This window comes from Anolis carolinensis, chromosome 1 (genome assembly GCF_035594765.1).
Source record: "Anolis carolinensis isolate JA03-04 chromosome 1, rAnoCar3.1.pri, whole genome shotgun sequence".
Lineage (NCBI taxonomy): Eukaryota > Metazoa > Chordata > Lepidosauria > Squamata > Dactyloidae > Anolis > Anolis carolinensis.
Window position 1 is genome coordinate 155,019,232 of NC_085841.1, and position 22,130 is coordinate 155,041,361.

The 22,130-nt window shown below is 41.9% G+C and overlaps 1 protein-coding gene across 2 annotated transcripts in view; it reads right to left on the minus strand.

Annotated features, from left to right (window-relative positions):
• atad2b (ATPase family AAA domain containing 2B) overlaps window positions 1-22,130 on the minus strand; it is a 93,599-nt gene that overhangs the window by 58,957 nt on the left and 12,512 nt on the right. For both annotated transcript variants that reach the window (XM_062969112.1, XM_062969110.1), the window contains exons 2-6: window positions 18,379-18,533; window positions 7,181-7,227; window positions 6,326-6,479; window positions 4,273-4,375; window positions 1,797-1,905 (exon numbers count right to left, since the gene is read on the minus strand). In XM_062969112.1, coding sequence (XP_062825182.1) covers window positions 1,797-1,905; window positions 4,273-4,375; window positions 6,326-6,479; window positions 7,181-7,227; window positions 18,379-18,533 — 568 coding nt within the window. The remainder of the gene's footprint in view (window positions 1-1,796; window positions 1,906-4,272; window positions 4,376-6,325; window positions 6,480-7,180; window positions 7,228-18,378; window positions 18,534-22,130) is intronic.

The window sequence follows — 22,130 nt, forward strand, 5'->3', positions numbered from 1 at the left end:
AATGTCCTCACAAAACTCTTGTGTAACATCTTGTAAAGGAGTCCTCTTCATATACAAATGAATGTATTTAATGAAATGTATAAGTAGGTCAGAGTATTTTCTGCAATATCTCAGGACGAATTTTCTAACAAGTGCTATAAAAATATTTGCTACAGTTAACAGACTACTAACCCACATTTCAAACGAAGCTGCCTTTAAAAGATACCTTACAAGCTTCTGAACACACAAGAACACTTACAATTTCAACACTTAAACTGCTGAACTGATTTTTTAAAACACCCTGGCAGCTTACGATTTTATTTAGTTCAACCATACACATTGTGCAAAAAAGTATAGCACCATGTATTTCTCTTGTTGATTATGTAAAAGGGTATATAGCCATGTATCTACCAAGCTAATAGCTCTTTAGGTTGTGCCAGAGATCAGGGCCTAAAACAAGAATCTTAACGCTCAAGCAAGCTTATGAATGAATAAAGTAATGGAGCTTTATTTTTATATCCCGCCCCACCTCCCAAAGGGACTCGGAGCAGCTTACAACAAGACAATAGTATAAATGATAATAAAACACATAACAAATCAAACAAAGTTACATAGGTATGAGTTTTCATTCAGATAAAATTGTCCCAAACCACAGTAGAGTCTCGCTTATCCAACGTTCTGTATTATCCAACGCAGTCTGCCTTTTAGTAGTCAATGTTTTTGTAGTCAATGTTTTCAATACATTGTGATGGTTTGGTGTTAAATTCATAAATACAGTAATTACTACAAAACGTTACCAAGTATTGAACTGCTTTTTCTGTCAGTTTTTTATAAAATATAATGTTTTGGTGCTTGATTTGTAAAATCATAACGTAACTTGATGTTTAATAGGTTTTTCCTTAATCCCTCTTTATTATCCAACATTTTTGCTTATCCAATGTTCTGTCAGCCCGTTTATGTTGGATAAGCGAGACTCTACTGTATATTGGAGTTTAAAGACTGAAAACTGTATCTTAAACCAGTACCAAAAACCAATAATCAGCCCTATCTGAAAATCCCAAAATCTTTCATACATAAAGAACGCACTCTACTTTTTACCTAGGGACCTTCCTAATTTGGCCCTCAACTACCTCACCACGAATAGATCAGGAAAAGGAAAAAGAGAGTTCTGCATTGCCCACATATACCCCATGTAATCCAAATGACTTCACTCACTTGTTCCATGTAGATTTTGAAAAGAATTTCAAACCTGGACAAGCTGAATATGTGTACATAAAATTGTATTTTGGTTTTCAAAATACAAATAACCCAAGTCTGTGAATATTACTGTATTTCATTCAATCTAGGATGCCATCGATTCATAGACACAGCCCTCTTTTTGGAGCTTCAACTGTGGAAATAAAGGAATTTTTAACTCCAAAATGCAACCCGCTTTTTGGTGGAAAAAATAAGGGGACCTGCACCAGCTTTAAACCCCTACTCTCAAGGAGACCAACACACCTGTAAACCTCTTATTTCAAGGGGATCTACGTCATCTTTAAATCCCTTGTTTCAATGAGACCAGCACACTTTTTAAACCACTCCTTCCAAAACAAATAGGGAGAACAAGGTCTCCCCAAACTGAAACCGTCATGCCATTAACAAAGAGCATGAACTTCAAAAAACTTGCGATCCTAGGGAACAATTAATTCCAAGACATAACATCTTTTTAGAGCCTTTATTGGGGGGGATGCCCAAGATTTGATATAATACAGCAGGAATTTTATTTGTTTTACAATTATTTCCAGTAATGCGTATCTAAATTCTACCATCATTACCTTCTTCTTCCCCTTCTGTGGAAACTTCATGGTGGTTTTGGATTCCATAACTATTTCTCCTCAATGATTTCCTCCTTCTTTTCACACGTGAATACATATCCATGTTTTCCTAGAATAAAGGTATCCCAGAATAATTGGCACTGTATACAGTAAAATGTAAAGGTTTGATTTCAAAACTACACGGTTATCTGCCTAGATCCTGGCAGAGTGAATTGATTTAAAACAAGTTTATAACATTGATTTAAGTCACTGTTTAAATAGGTGGTACTTCTGTAGAGGTCCACGAAGTAGTGCCAGTTCAAAAGCTTCTGGCTGCTGGTCCATTGAGTTTTCAGAAAAGAAACAATTGTAGCAAAGAACACATATACGGTACTAGTCTCTGACACATTCAAGGTGGAAAATGCCATTCCCCCACATCAGATAAATTAAGAAGCACTAACTTAAATCAAGAGAGTGATTTAAATTACAACTTAAAATTTTTAAATTACCAATATTGTCCCCCAAATTGATTGCCTAAATGTATTAATTTACATTTATTAAAGCAATCAATAACATGTCAGAAGATAAAATTTGAGTTACTTTCTAGATAACTTTAATTTTTATTTTAATAATTTGATATTTTAATAATTTGTTGTTGTGTCTTCTGGTCATTTTGAACTTAAGGCGAGCCTTAGGCAAATCTTTCACACTTTGCTTGGTAAGATTTGTCCAGAAGAAGTTTGTCATTACTTTCCTTTGAGGCTGAGAGAATATGACTGGCCCAAAGTCACACAATGTGTTTTCATGGGAAATGGGGGATTTGAAACTTGTTCTCCAGAGTCATGGCCCAAGGATTAAGCCAATAAAGCATGCTGGCTCGCTAATAAAAAAGTGCATGTGTATCTACATATATATCAGACAAACAGACGGATACATACATATATATATATACACATGCACACAGACAGAATAGGCCCTCTACTTTTAATGAAGCATAAGGGCAGAGCACACCTCTAAAGAAGAAAAATACAAATAAAAATATTTTTAGACAATAGAACACCTCTGGTCCTCCGAGGCAACTCTATGGTCAACTGCCAGAATCTGATAATTGAATCAATCCAGAGAACTTAGAGATTCCTAAAAAAGTATTCTCTGAATGAATAAGAATCTTATTTTAAATGTAATGTGTCTACTCTTGAATTTAGTTCATTAAACTAAACCTCAAGTTAGGTAAACATTTCACATTTGCCTCGTAGTGCACCACAAGTTTATAGCTGTCCTTAAAAAGTACACATGTAAACAGCACCTGCTCATCCATCCATAGGCATCTAGGTACTCTCTGGGATAGTCTTCCAGAAAAATAGAAGAGACAGCAGACACATACGGTTTGGGAGCTTGAATGGTTTAAATGTCTTTTAAATTATCAATTTTTATATATTCTAAATCTCAATCACTCTGGAAAATATTAACATGTTTTAAGAGAGAGAGAGAGGGAGAATAATGTAGACCACAGGTGTGCGTGCGTGTGTGTGTGTGTGTATGTGTGTGATTTGTTGGAGATTTAATCAGATTACTGGGTATTCCAACTTTCCATCTTTTTCTGGAAGTACAGCAACACATATGGGCACTAAGAAACAAATAATGCCATGTATCTATCCATGCATCCTCAATGTTTATGACATATAAAGGTATTTGATTTTTATAACCCTGAGGCTCACTATTTCAGCCAGCATTCCAGTTGAGGGTGTGAGCCCATTCTGCATGGTGGGACTTGCAATCACAAGAACCTTGCTTGTCATGTCTGAATTCTCTAAATTTGCCACAAGTACAAGCAGTTGCTGCTCTAAAACGAGGCACCACTGAATGACAGACTATTGGATTCCATGTCACAGAGCCACAGCTTCCTCTCAACCCAATGGGTTTCCTGGGAGGAGCAGCTCTGTGCAATTTAGCCAGCTCATAAAACGGGAAGGCTTGTTGCTTCCTCAGCTGTTTTCCATTTAACCACACAGTTGTAACTGTATTTCAACAGAGTTGCAGAACATTTTCATACAACAACAATTTATTACAGTCCATAGACCCATCAGTTAACAAAAAGTCGTTACAAAATAATGTGGGTTTCTTTAAGGTATCACAGGGATGGTACTGCTTCTTGATTACCCATGTGCATATACACTTTATAACAATGCAAGCAATAAACTGGGTCAGACTAATACATATTATGTGAGAATCTACATCCACTTTAACATTGCTATTGTTGAAATATTTTTCCTTACGTTTTTACCTAGCATGCTGCATTAAATATTCCTTTCTTCTTCTGCTCTACAAGTGATGAGTATTCATAAAAAAGACAGCATGATTTCTCTTTAAAATTAATGACGTTCAATATTTTATTAATGTATGTTTTAAATGTGACATATAAAATACATCCAGTGCTTAAATATAATTGAGTACTGCATGGTATTTCAAATGTAGGGTTATTAGAAATAAAACTTACAAATTCTGTATCTGTCCACATGCGCAAACGTTCCACTTCACCTGATCGCCTATTCCTTCTGATGTTAATATTGTCCATTTCCTGAAGAACAGCTTCAGCAGTACTAAAATATACAAATACAAATATGAAACATTACTCTGTTTTCAGAATAATAAATTCACCAGGTTTTATACAATGGGCTGGAATATAACCAGTCCTTCCAACAACAAAAGGGTTCTTCTGTCCATGGAAGACTTTTGATCTAGCAAAAGATCACTCTGGTAGAATCATCTTCACTCCTATTATGAGTAACCCCAGCTCTCCAAAGTAGGTTTTTTAAGGCACAGTGGCTGCAGAAAAGTGGGACATTTGTGACAATTCCTCCCTTTCCTCATTGGGAACAAAGTAATCTTTATGCCTCTTGTTACAGGTACATTGAAATAGTTGAGGATAAATGAAAATATAGCCCATAAGAGTGTCTCTCGTAGTTCGTAGCGCTTTTGCTTCAGATACTAAAATGAACACACATTTTGAATCAGCTTTTATCAAATTAATTTTTTTAAATTGTGTCAGAAGCAATTAAAGTCGCTTCTGGTGTGAGAGAAACAGCCGTCTACAGAGACGTTGCCCAGGGGACACTCAGATGTATTACCATCCTGCGGGAGACGTCTCTCATGTTCCCGAATGGCAAGCTAGGGCTGACAGATGGGAGCTCACCCCATCTCGCGGATTCAAATCGGCACAAGGTTTAACCCATTGCGCCACCGCAGCTCCTAATCAAACCAATAACATTTTGTAATACCGTGAAAGATAAAAAAGCAAAATACTCCAAAGTGTTCCAAAACAGATACAAATGGCTAAGACCTACTGAAAATAGTCTGGAGGCTCAAAACAGTGATCAGCCCTATTTGATATTATTTGAAAGGTCAGAAAAGATTACAAAGAAGGGTAAAACAAGACAGCTGCCTAGCTGATAAAAAGATGCTAAGAGCTTCTGAAGCTGATATCACAAAATTTCAAAATCTGATATTTTCTTTCCCCAGAATCTTGGGCAAATACTTCCTGAAAATCTGAAACCCATCAGTCTCTTAAGATCAGGCCTATCCAGTATTCCTTTAAGAATACATATGTTAGAAAAGATTCCCCCCCCCCTCTCTCTCTCTCTATGAAGTGATTTGGCATTATGCTCACTGGGCAGGATGATACACCCTACCCGAGGAGAAGCAATCATTTAGCCCCCCAGACATTGCTGGAGTGCGACTCTTAGCCGTCCTCACCATTGGCTATATTGACCAGGGTTGCTGAGTTCTGCAGTGCAACATTTGGAAAGCTGCACAATTTTTTTAGACTGTAAGCATAAGGGCACTATCAAATTAACAATTGTACACTGAGAGCACTATATAAATATATCAATGACAATGATGTTTATGGGAATTCCCACCCCTGCCCTATAGAATATATAAGCCGTATACAGTGCTGGAAAGAAAATGAGAGTGAACTTGAAAAGGAAGCTATTTATTCATTTGTCCCATTCCTTCAAATAATCCACCCACAAAAACATAGCTGATTTTTTTCATTGGTTTCACTGTGCATAGTGGAAGCTTTAAGATAAGATTTTGCACATGAATCATAACTTTCATCATTTGTCACTGATTTCTAGAAGAAAATGAAAACCAGCTGCTTTCATAAGATATGCACAATTCAATATAAACATTAAATAATAAAAACTGGAACACAATGCAGTCTCCAAATATAAAATCTACAGACAAATAGCTAATAAGCTATAGTTTTGATGATTTTGTGCATAACCAGAAAGTGCTAAAGAAACAAAGGAGGCTCAAAATCCTTGCTAAACAGAAACTTATCGAAGTGTTTAAAAAGGAAACACAGATATAAGATGTAATAATTAAACAAACATTCAACATGCTTACAATTTTGCATTATCACCAGGACAAATATTTGCAAATGATAATGTAACAAAGCTTCATAGAGCATCATTCTGAATTGTAAAAGACTTCAATTATAACAAAACAATTGCATTGAAAAATATTGTTATTGCCATATTCTAACATACCTGTTTACTAGCTGGTCAAATAGTAAACTTTGATTCAAGCTTTCAAATCTGTTTTTCCTGGATCGACAGCTTTTTCTGATTTCTCTGCCTCCATTTATGCAAGCATGGTCCCCATCTCCCTTTTTCTCTCCACGAAGGGAACAGCTTTTGAGAGCTGAAAGTTTTAAGTTAAAAATTTAATCTTCAGGGGAAAGCATTTTAGTAAACATTCTAGGCATCTGTTTTCTGCTCTCATTTCATTGTAGGTTCAATTACATTAACGTTGAAGAGGACGCTAATTCTCTTAGTTAAGATATAGACACCCTTTGGTGTCTTTTGGTTATTTATTTAATTTTAATAGATATATTTATTTAATTTTAATAGATATTTAGTGAGGGATTGTTTTTTTAAAAGCAAAAACCATTTATCTTTCGTAACTCAAATTTTAAAAATAATAATGTAAAAATAAAACCATTTCCTTTTATTGCATATGTATACTACTATCTTTCATGTTTACTCTAATTTCTACAAACTAAAAAGCATTCTTAGCTAGTATTACAAAAATGTGGGAAAGTTGTCAAAAGGAAAAGCATAGCAATGGTACTGGACTTCTGCTGGCAAAACAATATAATCCAGCAACCATGGGAGCATATTTCCCTCTTCCAATCTATTCTCTACACACATTGCAAAATCCTGGTCTGAAAGGCTGCAAACCCCTCTACAACCAATTTTCCAGCTGACCAAAGGTTAGCAATGGGGTTTCTTTGAGATGCCAGATAAACATTGCAGACATCAGAAGATAAAAGGTGCAAGTTTTTAAAAAACATCTATGGGTTGAAGGACACAAGAAATACAAATGCAATGTGAAATACTTACATAAACTACGCCCATTTGGTAAGGTAGCACCAGATTGAGAATTTAACCTAAGAAATAAGATTTGCAAAACATGTTAATTGTTTACACTAAAACTACATTTCACATTGTGCTTTTTACCCCAATCTCTAAATGTACAAAACATAACCTTATGATGTAACTTTGTAATTCCATATAAAACAGTAATCAGAAAAAACAATTTGGTAGCAATATGCATCTTATACAAGAACACAGAGAAGTAAGTCAATATTTTAGCTTTTGCTTTGTCCGTAGTTCAGTCCGTGTCATCTTTGCCATTTATTGATTAAACGTCTGGGCACACAGCCATGTTTTTAGGACTTTTCTAAAGCCTAGCAAGGTTGGAATTTATCGCATATCTCTTGGGAGAGTGTTCCACAGCCGGGGAGCCACCACTGAGAAGGCCCTGTCCCTCGTTCCCACCAGCCGCACCTCCGAGGCAGGCGGGACTGAGAGCAGGGCCTCTCCAGATGATCTCAGGGTTCTTGCTGGCTCATAGGAGGAGATACGTTCAGACAAGCAGATTGGGCCAGAACCATTTAGGGCTTTATAAGTCTTATAAGAATGCCTGGAGTTGTGAAGCCACCACACATTCCACGGCCTTGCCCAAAAAGGGGAGATTTGAAATAGGCCGAAAGTTCTCCAATTGAGTGGGGTCCAGTGATGGCTTCTTCAACAGCAGTTTGATCACAGCCAATTTAAGGCTCGCTGGAAATATGCCTTCCCGAAGGGAGGCATTCACCACCACCTTCACCCACTCGACCAATCCCCCTCTGGCTTCTCTCACCAGCCAGGATGGGCAGGGGTCTAGGATGCATGTGGTAGCTCTCATCTTTCCAAGCACCTTGTCCACATCCTCAGGCTGAACCAATTGAAAGGAATCCATCAAAATGGGACAAGCAGGTGCTCGTGCCACATCCTCAGAGACTGCCGTTAATATGGTGTCAAAGCCAGAGCGGATCGAAGCGACTTTGTCCGTAAGAACTGAGCAAATGCTTCACAGCGGGCTGCTGAGTTGTCAGGGACCCCGTCCCCAGGGGCAGGATATAACAAACCTCTGACAACTCGGAACAGCTCCGGTTTTTTGCGGATGGAATATTAGCTGCAAAGAAAACGTTCTTTACAGCATCTATTGCCGCGGCATATGTCCTAAGATAGGAGCATAGCCATGTTCCGTTTGACCTGTTCGGCTCTGAACGCCACACGCCCTCTAGTCCCCTCTTCTTTCGCTTCATCGCTGCCAGCTCCTCAGTAAACCAAGGAGATGGTTTAGCTTGGGTACTCGAGAGGGGACGTTCCGGAGCGATCGTGTCTACTGCCCTGGCCGCCTCCTTGTTCCAGAGAGCGACCAGAGCATCGACAGAGTCACCAGCCGAGGTGGCGGGAAACTCCCCAAGAGCCGTCAGGAATCCATCCGGATCCATAAGTCTCCTGGGGCGGACCATTTTAATAGGTCCTCCACCGCTGCAGAGGTTGGGGGGCGCAGTGAGCCTAAACCTGACCAGGTGATGGTCGGTCCATGGCAACAGAGCGATGGTAAGCTCCTCCACACCGCCACCTTCCTCCCATCCCTGGCAGAAAACCAAGTCAAGCATATGCCCAGCTCTGTGGGTAAGGCCAGATACTAGTTGGGACAGCCCCATGGTTGTCATGGCAGCCATGAAGTCCTGAGCTGCCCCAGACAGAGTGGTCTCAGCATGGACATTGAAGTCCCCCAGCACAATGAGCCGTTGGGACTCCAATGCAGGCCTGAGACCACCCCCGCTAGCTCAGGCAGGGAGACTGTAGTGCAGCGGGGTGGTCGGTACACTAACAGAATCCCTAAACTGTCCCAGCTCCCTACCCTCAGATGAACACATTCAAACGAGGTTGACTGCAGGATGGGGCATCTGATCAGGGGGATGGACTCCATATAGACCACTGTGACCACTCCTCCCCGTCCTCCAAATCTTGGTTGATGCTGCACGGTATAGCCTGGTGGACAAAGCTTGGTGAAATTAACACCCCCAGCCTCGTCCAACCAGGTCTCCGTTATGCACGCCAGGTCTGCCCGCTCATCCAGGATAAGATCCTGGATGATCGTAGTTTTACCGTTGGTAGGCCTATAGAAAAAAAATCTGTGCTTGTAGAAATTTTGAGTCAAAGAAAAGGAGTTCTGTGTAAGTTGGAACACTTGATAACTACATTTACACTCTGTGCATCAGACAGAACGATTTAATAAAACCCTGAAGAGAAATTAAGAAATCATCTTAATGATAATTCTGAAATACACATTACAGCTCTTTACTGTGACAGCATGTTTCTATTCCATGCAAAAATGTGTTAACTTGTGTCTCAAACTCACATATTCTGACAAAATAATTACAAAAACTGGGGAAATCAAAGGAAAAAAGGCACAAGACACTCAATGAAATCTTAGATAACAGCTACCAATCAGTACAGACAATACTTTGTGGACCACATTGCAGTCAAGTAACACTATGTAACAGAATTTGAAACATTTTATGTTCCTGATTTGAAAGTATTATTTCCTGTGCAGTACAGTAGAGTCTCACTTATCCAAGATAAACGGGCCGGCAGAACATTGGATAAGTGAAAATCTTGGATAATAAGGGGGGATTAAGAAAAAAACCTATTAAACATCAAATTACATTATGATTTTACAAATTAAGCACCAAAACATCATGTTTTACAAGAAATTGACAGAAAAAGCAGTTCAATACACAGTAATGTTATGTAGTAATTACTGTATTTACAAATTTAGCACCAAAACATTGCAACATTTACTACAAAAACAATGACTACTAAAAGGCAGACTGCCTTGGATAATACAGAACCTTGGATAAGTTAAGCTTGGATAAGTGAGACTCTACTGTACTTACTTTGAAAGTAGTTGTTATACTGCAGAATCTTTGTTTTTGTCATTATCACAAATTATGTTAAATTGGTTGAGACTCGACAACATATTAATTGAAAAACTATAGCAAAATGTGCTGCAGGATGTCTCGCAAAAGCCAAGTTTTTGCAGTTTAATACACTTTTCCCATGTTTTTATCATTGAACCAATCAGGAAATGACATTTATAACCCAAGAGCAGGAATGGCAGCATCTTGGCACTACCCTTCAATTCCTATAATGTAACGAATGTAATTAGTTCTGATAAGAATCATACTACTGTCACGACCCAGGCTGCAGAGCACCAATAACCATACACAGAGGCCAGAATCTATCTAATATCTTTATTGAAGGAATATATAAAGTTAATAAAAACAAGTGTAGAAAATAGTCCAGAATTAGACCTTTCAGGAAAGGTCAGAATTAGTCCAAAAAAGCAATGTCCAATAAGAAATATTAAGGTCCAAAGTTGTAATCCAATAACCGAAACACTCACTTTGCCAAGCAAAGTGAGGGGAGATAACAAGGTCCTTTAGTCCATGAAACTTGAGCGAGGCTAGGAAATAACTTGATACTTGAAACAAGGCTTGAACGTGGAACAAGGTAACTAAGAACAAGAACAAGGTCCGTGGAATAACTTGATAAAATCCGTGGAACAAGGCAAGGATTGATCCTGGGAAACAAGGCAAAGTCCGTAGATAAACAAAGGCTGGGAAGCAAGGCGAAGGCTGGATAGCAAGGCAAGGCTTGAGCAGGAGCGAGGCTTGAATCGGAGCGCGCTGTCCAGACACAACTCGCTCCGTAGGCTGACGAATTGACTCCGCGAAGTTACTACGCGGGTAAAACACCTAAATAGAGTCTAACTTTCCCGCCGAAGCAGTTCTCTGGGAATCAGAACCGAAAGCTAAACTCTGAGACCAGATGTGAGACTCCCCAAAGATTCTCACGAGAAGCAGTCTTAATTGGCCACATTCTTAGCTGCAATCCTCGCACTCCTGCGCGAAGCTGATTCCAAACTTCTCTGTTGTTTACAAAACTCCCGGCGCAAGAACACGGGAGAAGTAGGCTCTGGGCTTGTTTGACATACTTCTGGGAGACAACTTTCTTGCAGGTGCAAGGTTCCCAGATCTGCCTGGGAAAGATCTGGCTGAGAGGAATCCAGTTCAGACTGGGAAGGTAAAAAACCCAAGTTTTCATCTTCATCAGGAATTACAATGTCCTGAGCAGGACTACAAGGCCCATGGGTCATCACACTATCCCCCTCCTCAAGGCCCCTCCCAAACTGGGGCCCTCTCCCCGAGGCGCGAGGTCGCGGTTTGGTGGGATAGGTCAGATGAAAGCGACGGGTTAGATCAGGAGCATGGACTGTGGAGGCGTCTTCCCAAGAGCGTTCCTCAGGGCCAAAACCCACCCAGTCAATGAGATATTGTAGGCGGCGGCGGTGAAAGCGAGAATCCAAAATGTCCTCAACCTCGAACTCCTCCTCCCCATTCATCAAAACAGGAGGGGGGGCCGGTTGGTCTGTATCAGGTCGCACACCATCCGCCGGAAGGAGCAGGGAACGGTGAAACACTGGGTGAATGCGCATTGAACGCGGAAGTTGGAGTTTGAAAGTCACGGGGTTTAATTGCGCCACCACTGGATAGGGGCCAATGAAACGGGCATCTAACTTCCGGCAAGGGCGGTGGGAGGGCAGAAAGCGAGTGGACAGGAAAACCCGATCTCCTACCTTGATTTCGAGGCCCGGCTGGCGATGTTTGTCAGCGTGGCGTTTATAGTCCTCCTTGGCTTGGTCCAGTTGCTGGAGCAAAAGTTGTTGCACCGCTGTGAGTTCCTGCAGCCAATCCTCTGCTGCGGGAACTTCTGAAGTTTCAATGACAGGGGGGAAGAAACGTGGATGGAAGCCGTAGTTTGCAAAGAACGGCGTTTCTTTTGTAGAAGCTTGAACTCCATTGTTGTAGGCAAACTCAGACAGTGGTAACAGAGAAGCCCAATTGTCCTGTTGGTAGTTTACATAACAGCGAAGATACTGCTCCAAAGTGGCATTGGTGCGCTCCGTTTGCCCATCTGTTTGGGGATGATGAGCTGAAGATAAGCGAGAGTCTATGCCCAATAGTTTTTGTAGTGCCTTCCAAAAACGAGAGGTGAATTGAGATCTACGGTCTGTGACTAAACTCTTGGGCAATCCATGTAGTCTGAAAACATGTTGAAGAAATAGATCCGCAGTTTCTTTGGCCGTGGGGAGGCCTTCGCAGGGAATGAAATGGGCTAACTTGGTGAAAAGGTCCACCACCACCAAGATCGTGGTGAATCCACAGGAAGGTGGTAGGTCAGTGATGAAATCCGCGGAAATTATTTCCCATGGGCGAGATGGGGTAGGAAGGGGGTGTAAAAGCCCTGAGGGCTTCTCCCTTCGTATCTTGGAGCGCTGGCATACTGGGCAGGTGTTGACATATTTTTCCACATCCTTGCGGATCTTGGGCCACCAAAAATCCCTTAGGATCAAATGCATAGTTTTAAATAGTCCGAAGTGTCCTGCTGGTTTGCAGTCATGACACAGACGAAGCGCTTTTTCCCTGCCCGGTCCGGGTGGGATATAAACATGATTTCTATAGCAGAGCAGCCCATCTTTAAGCGAAAAGGGAAAATGCAGACCTTGGCGAAGTTGGTCCTGCGCCCAGGCATCTGCTTGCTGACTAGCCCTGATTTCTTGAGCACCGATGGGTCCTGGAGTAGGGGAAGTTGAACCAATGGGAATGGATTTGGTGTTCCCCACCGTGAGCGTGGCAAAGTTCTCGGGTTGTAGCAGTTGGGATTCAAAGGTCTCCTTGCGTCCTGCAGCGTATTCCGGTTTACGTGACAGGGCGTCTGCTTGCTTGGTTTGGGCTGGGGTCACATAATGGATCTGGAAGTTGAAACGTTCAAAGAATAAAGCCCAACGTTGCTGCCTCTGATTTAGTTGCGGGCAGTTCTTAGATGTTCTAGATTACGATGATCAGTGTGGACTTCAATGGGAAATTTGGCCCCTTCTAGCCAATGTCTCCAAGTTTCAAAGGCTGCCTTTATGGCCAGTAGTTCTTTTTCCCAAATGGTGTAATTCCTCTCTGGTGTGGTTAGTTGACGAGAATAAAAGGCACAGGGATGGAGGTGATCTCCCACCGGTTGTAAGAGTACAGCCCCAATTGCCACATCAGAGGCGTCCGCTTGCACCACAAAAGGGGTTCCAGGATTTGGGTGCTGTAGAATTGGCTGGGAGGTGAATAGTTTCTTTAGTTGCTGGAACCCTTTCTCTGCTTGATCAGTCCAGCGGAAAGGCTGCTTTCCACGGATGCAGCTAGTGATGGGGTCGGACCAGCGGGCAAAATCTGGAATGAACTTGCGGTAATAGTTCGCGAACCCCAAGAAACGCTGCACCTCTTTCTTGTTAGTTGGCGCCCGCCATTCCAATACTGCTGAAACCTTGGCTGGATCCATGGAAAGCCCTAGAGGCGAGATGCGGTAACCAAGGAAATCTACCTCTTGTAGATCAAAGGCGCATTTTTCCAGCTTGGCATAAAGTCCATGATCCCGCAATCGTTGTAACACCATTTTGACGTGGTTCTCATGTTCTGATTGTGATCTAGAAAACACCAAAAAATCGTCCAGGTAGATTATCAAGAACCTGTCTAGATAGTCCTGAAAAATGTCATTGACAAAATGCTGGAACGTTGCGGGGGCTCCGCATAAACCGAAATTCATAACTCGGGACTCGAATAATCCGAATTTGGTCTGGAAGGCGGTCTTCCACTCGTCCCCTTCCCTGATGCGAACTAAGTTGTAAGCCCCCCGAAGATCCAGCTTGGTGTAAACCTTGGCTCCTCGAAGCCGATCCAGTAGATCCGAGATTAAGGGCAGGGGATAGCTGTTCCGCTTGGTGATATTGTTCAATGCTCTGTAGTCCACCACCAAGCGTAGTTCCCCTGACTTCTTCTTCACAAACATCACTGGGGAGGCGGCTGGGGATTGAGAGGGTCTGATGAATCCCTTGCGAAGGTTTGTCTCTAGGAATTCCCTGAGAGCTTCTTGCTCTGGTTCAGTCAGGGAGTAGAGATGCCCTCGCGGGATCGGGGCCCCCTCCACCAAGTCAATGGCACAGTCATAAGGTCTATGTGGGGGTAATTTTTCGGCTTCTTTCTCATTGAATACATCCCAATACTCGGAGTACTTCTTTGGCAAGGTGATGATGGGCTCGGTGTCTGTGGCATGGCATACCTTGGCTACGAGGCAATGGTTTTGGCAGTACGGTGAAGCAAACTGCAGTTCTCTGTTGGACCAGGAGATGTTAGGGTCGTGGAGAGTCAGCCATGGAATTCCCAAAATCACAGGGAAATGGGGGACCTCGGTAACAAAGAAGGAAATCTCTTCCATATGTTCCCTTATCCACATCCTGGTGGGTTCCGACCACTGACTTACGGGGCCCGTCTTGAGGGGGCGGCCGTCTATGGCTTGCACCACACGGGCATTCTTGAAATCATGATATTGTAATCCCAGAGAGTCGGCATACTCTCTATCGATGAAATTGTTGGTAGCTCCAGAGTCTATCATGGCGTGGATCATGACGGGTCCCCTTTTTGCTGACCATAATGTGACCACGAGAAGGAACAGGACCCCGGTTGGCGGCTCTTGGATGGATTTTTTGACCGGGTTGGCGAGCCTCTCTACACCCGGTCGTTGGCTTCCCCCGCCGGCTGTGTGCCAGTCGGCTCAGACGTCTTCGTCTCCGTGGAGGACGCCGCCGCAAGACGGGCGGCAGGCTTCCCTTTGGCTGGGCACTCTCTGGCGAAGTGGCCCCCGTTCCCGCAGTACCAGCAGAGGTTTAAGCGTTGACGACGGGCCTTCTCGGCGGCATCTAGTCTGGGACGCACATTGCCCAACTGCATCGGCACCTCCTCGCCTCCTCTGGGGTATGGGGTTGGCGGTGGGGGTCTCCAGACCGGACGTGGCTGAACGCTGGCGGGAGCGGGGGGTTTTGCCCCGGCTCTACTGCCCTGGCCTCGAACCCACTGTTTCCTGTTGGCAATCATGACTTCAGCCCGTAAACATTGATCAATGAGTGCCTCGAGGGTCTGGGGAGGATCCACCTTGGAGATTTCTTCCAGCATTTCAATGTTGAGACCCTCCCGGAATTGTCCCCTGAGGGCTACATCGTTCCAGCCGGTGTTGTGGGCCAGCACTCGGAACTCGGCTATATACTGAGACATAGGTCTGTCTCCTTGGAAAAGGCGACGGAGTTTGTGACCGGCTGCCTCCAAATTGTCCTCGATTCCCCAAGTCTCCTTGAGGTGGTCCAAGAAGTGTTGCGCTGATCTTAGGTGTGGAGAGGCTTGGTCGTACAGTGCCGTCGCCCAGCTGGCCGCTGGCCCGTCTAGAAGACTGTAAACCCATGCCACTTTGATGTCTTCTTGGGGAAACTCGGCAGCACGGGCCTCTAGATAAGCTTGACATTGGCGACGGAAGACATGAACCTTAGAAGCTTCTCCAGTAAACTTGGTTGGCAACGCCATGGCCGGAAGACGAATTCCGCGTTCCTTCAAACCCCTTATTTCTCCATCCTGTGCATTGAGCTTATCACGGATTCGGTCCACCTCATCCTTGTCGATGGTGTAGGTAATCGGCTGGCCGCTCGGCCCAGGTACGACTCCGGTAGACATTCTGGCCGAGGTTAATTGGTGCTTAGGGTGGCGGAGTCAAACTGTCACGACCCAGGCTGCAGAGCACCAATAACCATACACAGAGGCCAGAATCTATCTAATATCTTTATTGAAGGAATATATAAAGTTAATAAAAACAAGTGTAGAAAATAGTCCAGAATTAGACCTTTCAGGAAAGGTCAGAATTAGTCCAAAAAAGCAATGTCCAATAAGAAATATTAAGGTCCAAAGTTGTAATCCAATAACCGAAACACTCACTTTGCCAAGCAAAGTGAGGGGAGATAACAAGGTCCTTTAGTCCATGAAACTTGAGCGAGGCTAGGAAATAACTTGATACTTGAAACAAGGCTTGAACGTGGAACAAGGTAACTAAGAACAAGAACAAGGTCCGTGGAATAACTTGATAAAATCCGTGGAACAAGGCAAGGATTGATCCTGGGAAACAAGGCAAAGTCCGTAGATAAACAAAGGCTGGGAAGCAAGGCGAAGGCTGGATAGCAAGGCAAGGCTTGAGCAGGAGCGAGGCTTGAATCGGAGCGCGCTGTCCAGACACAACTCGCTCCGTAGGCTGACGAATTGACTCCGCGAAGTTACTACGCGGGTAAAACACCTAAATAGAGTCTAACTTTCCCGCCGAAGCAGTTCTCTGGGAATCAGAACCGAAAGCTAAACTCTGAGACCAGATGTGAGACTCCCCAAAGATTCTCACGAGAAGCAGTCTTAATTGGCCACATTCTTAGCTGCAATCCTCGCACTCCTGCGCGAAGCTGATTCCAAACTTCTCTGTTGTTTACAAAACTCCCGGCGCAAGAACACGGGAGAAGTAGGCTCTGGGCTTGTTTGACATACTTCTGGGAGACAACTTTCTTGCAGGTGCAAGGTTCCCAGATCTGCCTGGGAAAGATCTGGCTGAGAGGAATCCAGTTCAGACTGGGAAGGTAAAAAACCCAAGTTTTCATCTTCATCAGGAATTACAATGTCCTGAGCAGGACTACAAGGCCCATGGGTCATCACAACTACTTTGTCTCCCTTGCAATTATTGATGGGTCCACCAAAACAAAGGTCATGAAGTTTGTGGAAACGAGAGTAAATGACTTGACAGAGTGAGGAAAAGTAAATTCAATGAAATTTTCAAAATACACATGTTTTGAACTGAACTATTCTTCAAGGATATTTAAATCTTGGGAGAGATAAAGTATTACCGGTAAGAACTCTTATTACAGAATCCATTTTACTTCTAGAATTGTTTTCAGATCAATGAACACACAAACTGAAAAAATTAAGTGGGTCTACTTGATAAGAGCTATCAACAGAAAATACTTCTCAGAAAATCTTTCTAATTTTGTGCAGAACATGACTGGTTAAATAACTAGTAGGCATTAATCTTGTAATCTTTTTGTCATTTCAAAATGTCTTTTTTATAAATATATATTGAAACACACGCCTGTTATATTTTAAACCTTTATTACATTAACTGGATTCCTTCTGTATATGCCTTTCAATGAAATGCTAGTCTCCCACACTTTCTAACTTTTAACCTGAATTCTGTGGCAATGGATGAGTAAAACAAGAGGAAGTTTAGAAAGAGGCTTGAAACAGCATCTTTGTAGTGGGTTTATTTTTAGCATAAATACAGTACATTAGTTGTGCAGATTTTGATTAAATGTCTCCTGATTTATCACAATTAATGTTTAGAACATAGCTCAGAAATATCACAGAGGGCAAGATCCATCAGGTTGAAATAATACCTGCAGTGAGACCCATAAATTCTATTTCAACATTATTGGTGGGAACTAACATATGTCAGTGCCCATCTGCTCGCTTCTAGAAATCTCACAAAGGATCCCGAAATGAATATTCTATGATTCTATAAAAACATGATGAAGACAACTCTAAGTCATATTTATGTTTGTCAATACAATTTGCCTGTGTTACTTTGATAAAATCTGGCCCTTGTCATCAAGCAGTTTAACAGTTCAAGCATAGGATTGTGTTATTTGGTACACACCAAACAAACATTGAGACAGTCAAATGCTTTCAACTGCTGCATATAAATGTTTGAAATAAATGTTTTGGATTTACACAATGGAGACACAACTGCACTGAAATCACAAGAAATTCCAGATGTTTTAATATAAGCAACAGATGGAGTTGTTCTTCTCCATTTCCACAAACAAAGCTCTGTCATTTGTAACAAAATGTTCTGGAAAGGGACAGGGAAGAGGAACAAGCTACGTCTCATGCATGCATGCATAAAATTGTAAACTTTGGGAAAAACCAGAAACTAACACAGAAATTACATGTTACAAAAAAACACAGGAGTGCCACAAAAAGCAACACTATAAAGTCTAGCTCTTCCCTCCCTGCCCAAAACACACACACAGTTCATTTCCATCTGCTCATATTACTACCAGATACATGTTAGTGATGGGAATTAACATGTCACAGAGAAGCTATTTAAGCAACAAGTTCATGTAACACCTTTCTATGAAAAGAAAAAACCTAGATTGCTCATGTTTTTAAAAGGATTTCCAGAGTTTAACAAAATTGTCTGAATATCATTAGAAAAAAATGTCTAAATACTTTTGATATTCTTACCGGGACTGTCCAGTTGAGACGCTCCATTCCTCTCGCTGCCCAGTACTGCGAGATTTTGATTTGTCTTTGCATACAGAATCAGCATGTTTCAATGTACGTTTGGCTGGAGGAGATATGTGACTATCACTCAAACTACCATCACTGCCATCATCTCTCTAGGGGGGAAAAAAGAAATAGCTGATAGTTTCATTTTAACCAACTTCCCAGAGGTATAGAATTATTTTTCCCCTTTTTTTTCACCCTGATTAGGTGTGGGGAAATGCTCAGCTTTTTTTTCAAACCATGGGGATTTACTCAGATAATACGCAAACCTAGAAGTCCTATCTTGAAAGAAGATATGGAAAAAATGAAAGTGGTGCATTATATCTTTTTCAAGAAGCTACAGAAATTTCCTATGCACGTTCTAACATTTAAATTGTAAGGAGGAAGTGGCATTGTTTTCTCAAATGAAGCTTCAAAACATCCAACAAGGATCATGTGATGTACATTTACATGCCACACAACCTCTAAAATGTGCATGTTAATAAAATATTATACAGTGTGTGTGTTTTAACGGTGGTCTTCGTAAGCACTGCAAATATAAGAATTTGTCTTTGGTGCTTAAAAATTCCTCCTAGCAAACAGGAATTTGTCACTTTTTCCAGATCTTCCCCATAATAAATTAAAACAAATAAAGACAAATACTTTAAAATCTCAGGTGTCTTTAAAAAAACACTAGTCATTTTTTTGTTAAGTCAATAGAGTAGAAGGCCAAGATCCTGCATCTTCAGATATAGCTACAATGATGGAATTCCATCTTCAAAACTATGTCTGATGATGCCACCTTCCAAAAATTTGGCACTTCATCTTAGCAGCATTTTGTACCGAAAGGTTTCTAGGGTGCTGCGGATGGGGGCACTGGCAAATGAGATTGGCAACACTCTCCCAGTCATGTGGCACATCAGGAACAGAAACCAAATCTCCCCCATCCCCAGTGTCCTGCCATATTTGCTTCTCTTCCTGTGTCTCACAACCAGGACAGCACTATATCATTTCACAGTCCCCTGATTTGCACCTCCTCAGAAAACCTTTGATTAGGACATCACTGGGATGGAAGATTAGGTATTTGGGGCCATATCCAATTGTTAATAACTGTAACCCATAAAGCCCAACAGTTATAAAATCATTAAGTCCAGTTTACAATACTGAATACTAGCCCAGTCAAAGTTCCCTGACCCCAGAGAAACTTTTCCACGTGGAATTCCTATATTTCTGGCATGGAAAACGCCAATCTGACAGAGGATTATGGACTGTATTCTAAAATTGTGCTACTCAAAGCCATTCTTCCTGGGCAAGAACCAGTGTGACAGCTATTAGCTGCTGAACTGTAGTGTTTCAAGGAAAGTCGGGAACCATTGTAGTCACCGGGCATAAATATTGCAGTAGTAGAAAAAAAATCCAGTCCCACACATTAATAGTTTTAGAAAAACATACATTAACTTTAACAACATGGAAACTTTTTTCTAACTTTTTTCTAAATCCTATAGCTGCTTGGGTAGAATTATTTGGGCAAAAGCACACCTGAGGAAGCTAGGAATAAACCCCTCCCTCCCCCTCAGAAGGGAGCTCAGTAAAGGTTAGAACTGCTTCAATGTAAAAATAATGGGAAATACAACCATTTACTACACTGATAATGTTATAATGTATGTGGTTTGCCATCCACATCCTTAAGATGTGAGACACAGCCCCTCGGGGGGGGGGGTATTATAGTTGCTTACGGGGCCACTCTTACTGCTGCTTCATGAATGCCTTTTTATATCAGCCTAGCTTTAGAGCCCCTATCACCTCCAGACAAAACATGTGGCCCCAATCTTCCTTCAGCCTCTCTAGTAGCATATATCAACAACACAAGTAACCTTGCCCCAAGAGGAAGAGGGGCAGGAGGTTCAGCCAGACTGGAGCAGAGGGAAGTGGATCATCTGTCCCTTCCCTTCCCTCCGTCAGGTCCCTCTGGGCCAAATTGCCACATGACCCAGTTTGGGGAAGACAGAGATTGGAATACTCTCTGGAAAGAAAATGGCATGAAACGAGAGATAGAGAGTCCTGGGCTGGCTGGAGCCTTGAAACTGCTATGTGGCCACATCATGTCCCTGGCCCCTCTCACAAGACATGTTTGTCGAGATTATGCCCTCCCTCACAGGCAAGAGCAACAAAGCAGTGAAGCAGAACCTGACCCTGGGAGTTCCAGGTCCATGAACTGTGGAGGCAGGACCTTTTGTCTATACAGTAGAGTCCCACTTACCCGACCTCCACTTATCCGACTCCTTGCAGTTCCAGAGGCCCCAAAGGGGAATAGGGAAATGCTACCCTCCAGGAGAGTAATGTGAACATGACCAAATCACTTTTATTTATGACAGCACATTCTGTAATTTGATGTTTAATAGGCTTTTCCTTAATTCCTCCATATTATCCAACATTTTCACTTATCCAACATTCTGCTGGCCCGTTTATGTGGGATAAGTGAGACTCTACTGTATATGCATTTCTAGTAAAAGAACCAGTGAATGAATGATAGGGCAACCCTGCACAGCCTCTGCTCTTACTCCGAAAGGAGGTAGAGGGAAGAAGATTCATGGGCTGCATGGGAGGACCTACCATCCACTGAGAGGGACAGATGTTTAGTCCATCCTGGGAGAAGCTAAAAGAAACATGGGCCCCTCTATTCTCTCTCTTTTTTCAGTCTTCTTGAATGCCTGGATGGGAAAATAGCCTCCTAAGGGGGCATTGGTGATTTCCATAAAGTGACACAACCTATTCACAGGTCATATCAAAATCCATAATTTTGGCCTGCAAAACCTGTCCCTTTATTGCATATATATGAATATATGCAATAAAGATAGTGAGGTCTTTTTCTCTGGATAACTACAAAAACAGGCTAGAGAAGTATTTGCAGATACTTTATAAAATGTTCTTTTTTAAGTGCAAACAAAAATATGCACACTGAAAAACAAACTGTTTTTATTCATAAACTGTATCAAGCAGGGATGGCAGGGAGGTGACATCTGCATATAGATGTAAAAGGGGTCAGAGGGGTGAACATTTTGAGAACCACCAGTTTTACTGTGAGAACCAGTAAGTGCTTTAGAACACATTCTCCTCTCTCCAAGGATTGCACACTGCAAGGTGAGATCAAACATAACAGACATGCTGTCTGTAAGGAAAACTGTGGTTATCAACCACCCTGTCAGTCTGGATTTCACTAGTATAATATAATTTGAACATCACACTTCTATTATTTCTGAATGGCCTGTAGGCAACAAGTTTGCATTCAAAGCAGAATATATAGTATACAGATACCCTGCATTCATCAATTTGGGAGGGGGCAACGTTTTTATTCATCTGCACTCTAGTGTTTTAATTTTAAACAGCTAACTGCCAGAACTAGCCAGAGGTGTTCTTTTACTAATAAACAAGTATGCTCATGAAGCAATTCAGCCCTTAATTAAACATTCTGAATAATTCTGACTAAGTAGAAAGTGAAGGTACACAACTGGTTTGAAACCTGTTTGAGCAGTGTGGGAGTGTTTAATTTGATACAGTATACAAGGAAGAAAAACCTGTTGCATCATTATCTGTAGAGATGAAATAACATACTCAGTGTTCTGTAATTAAAACCAGTGATTGTTACACAAAGCATTGCAAATTTTAAAATAGGCTACAAGAATTTTCAGAGATGTTTTTGGTTTTTCTATAATACAGTTTCAAGAAAGTTT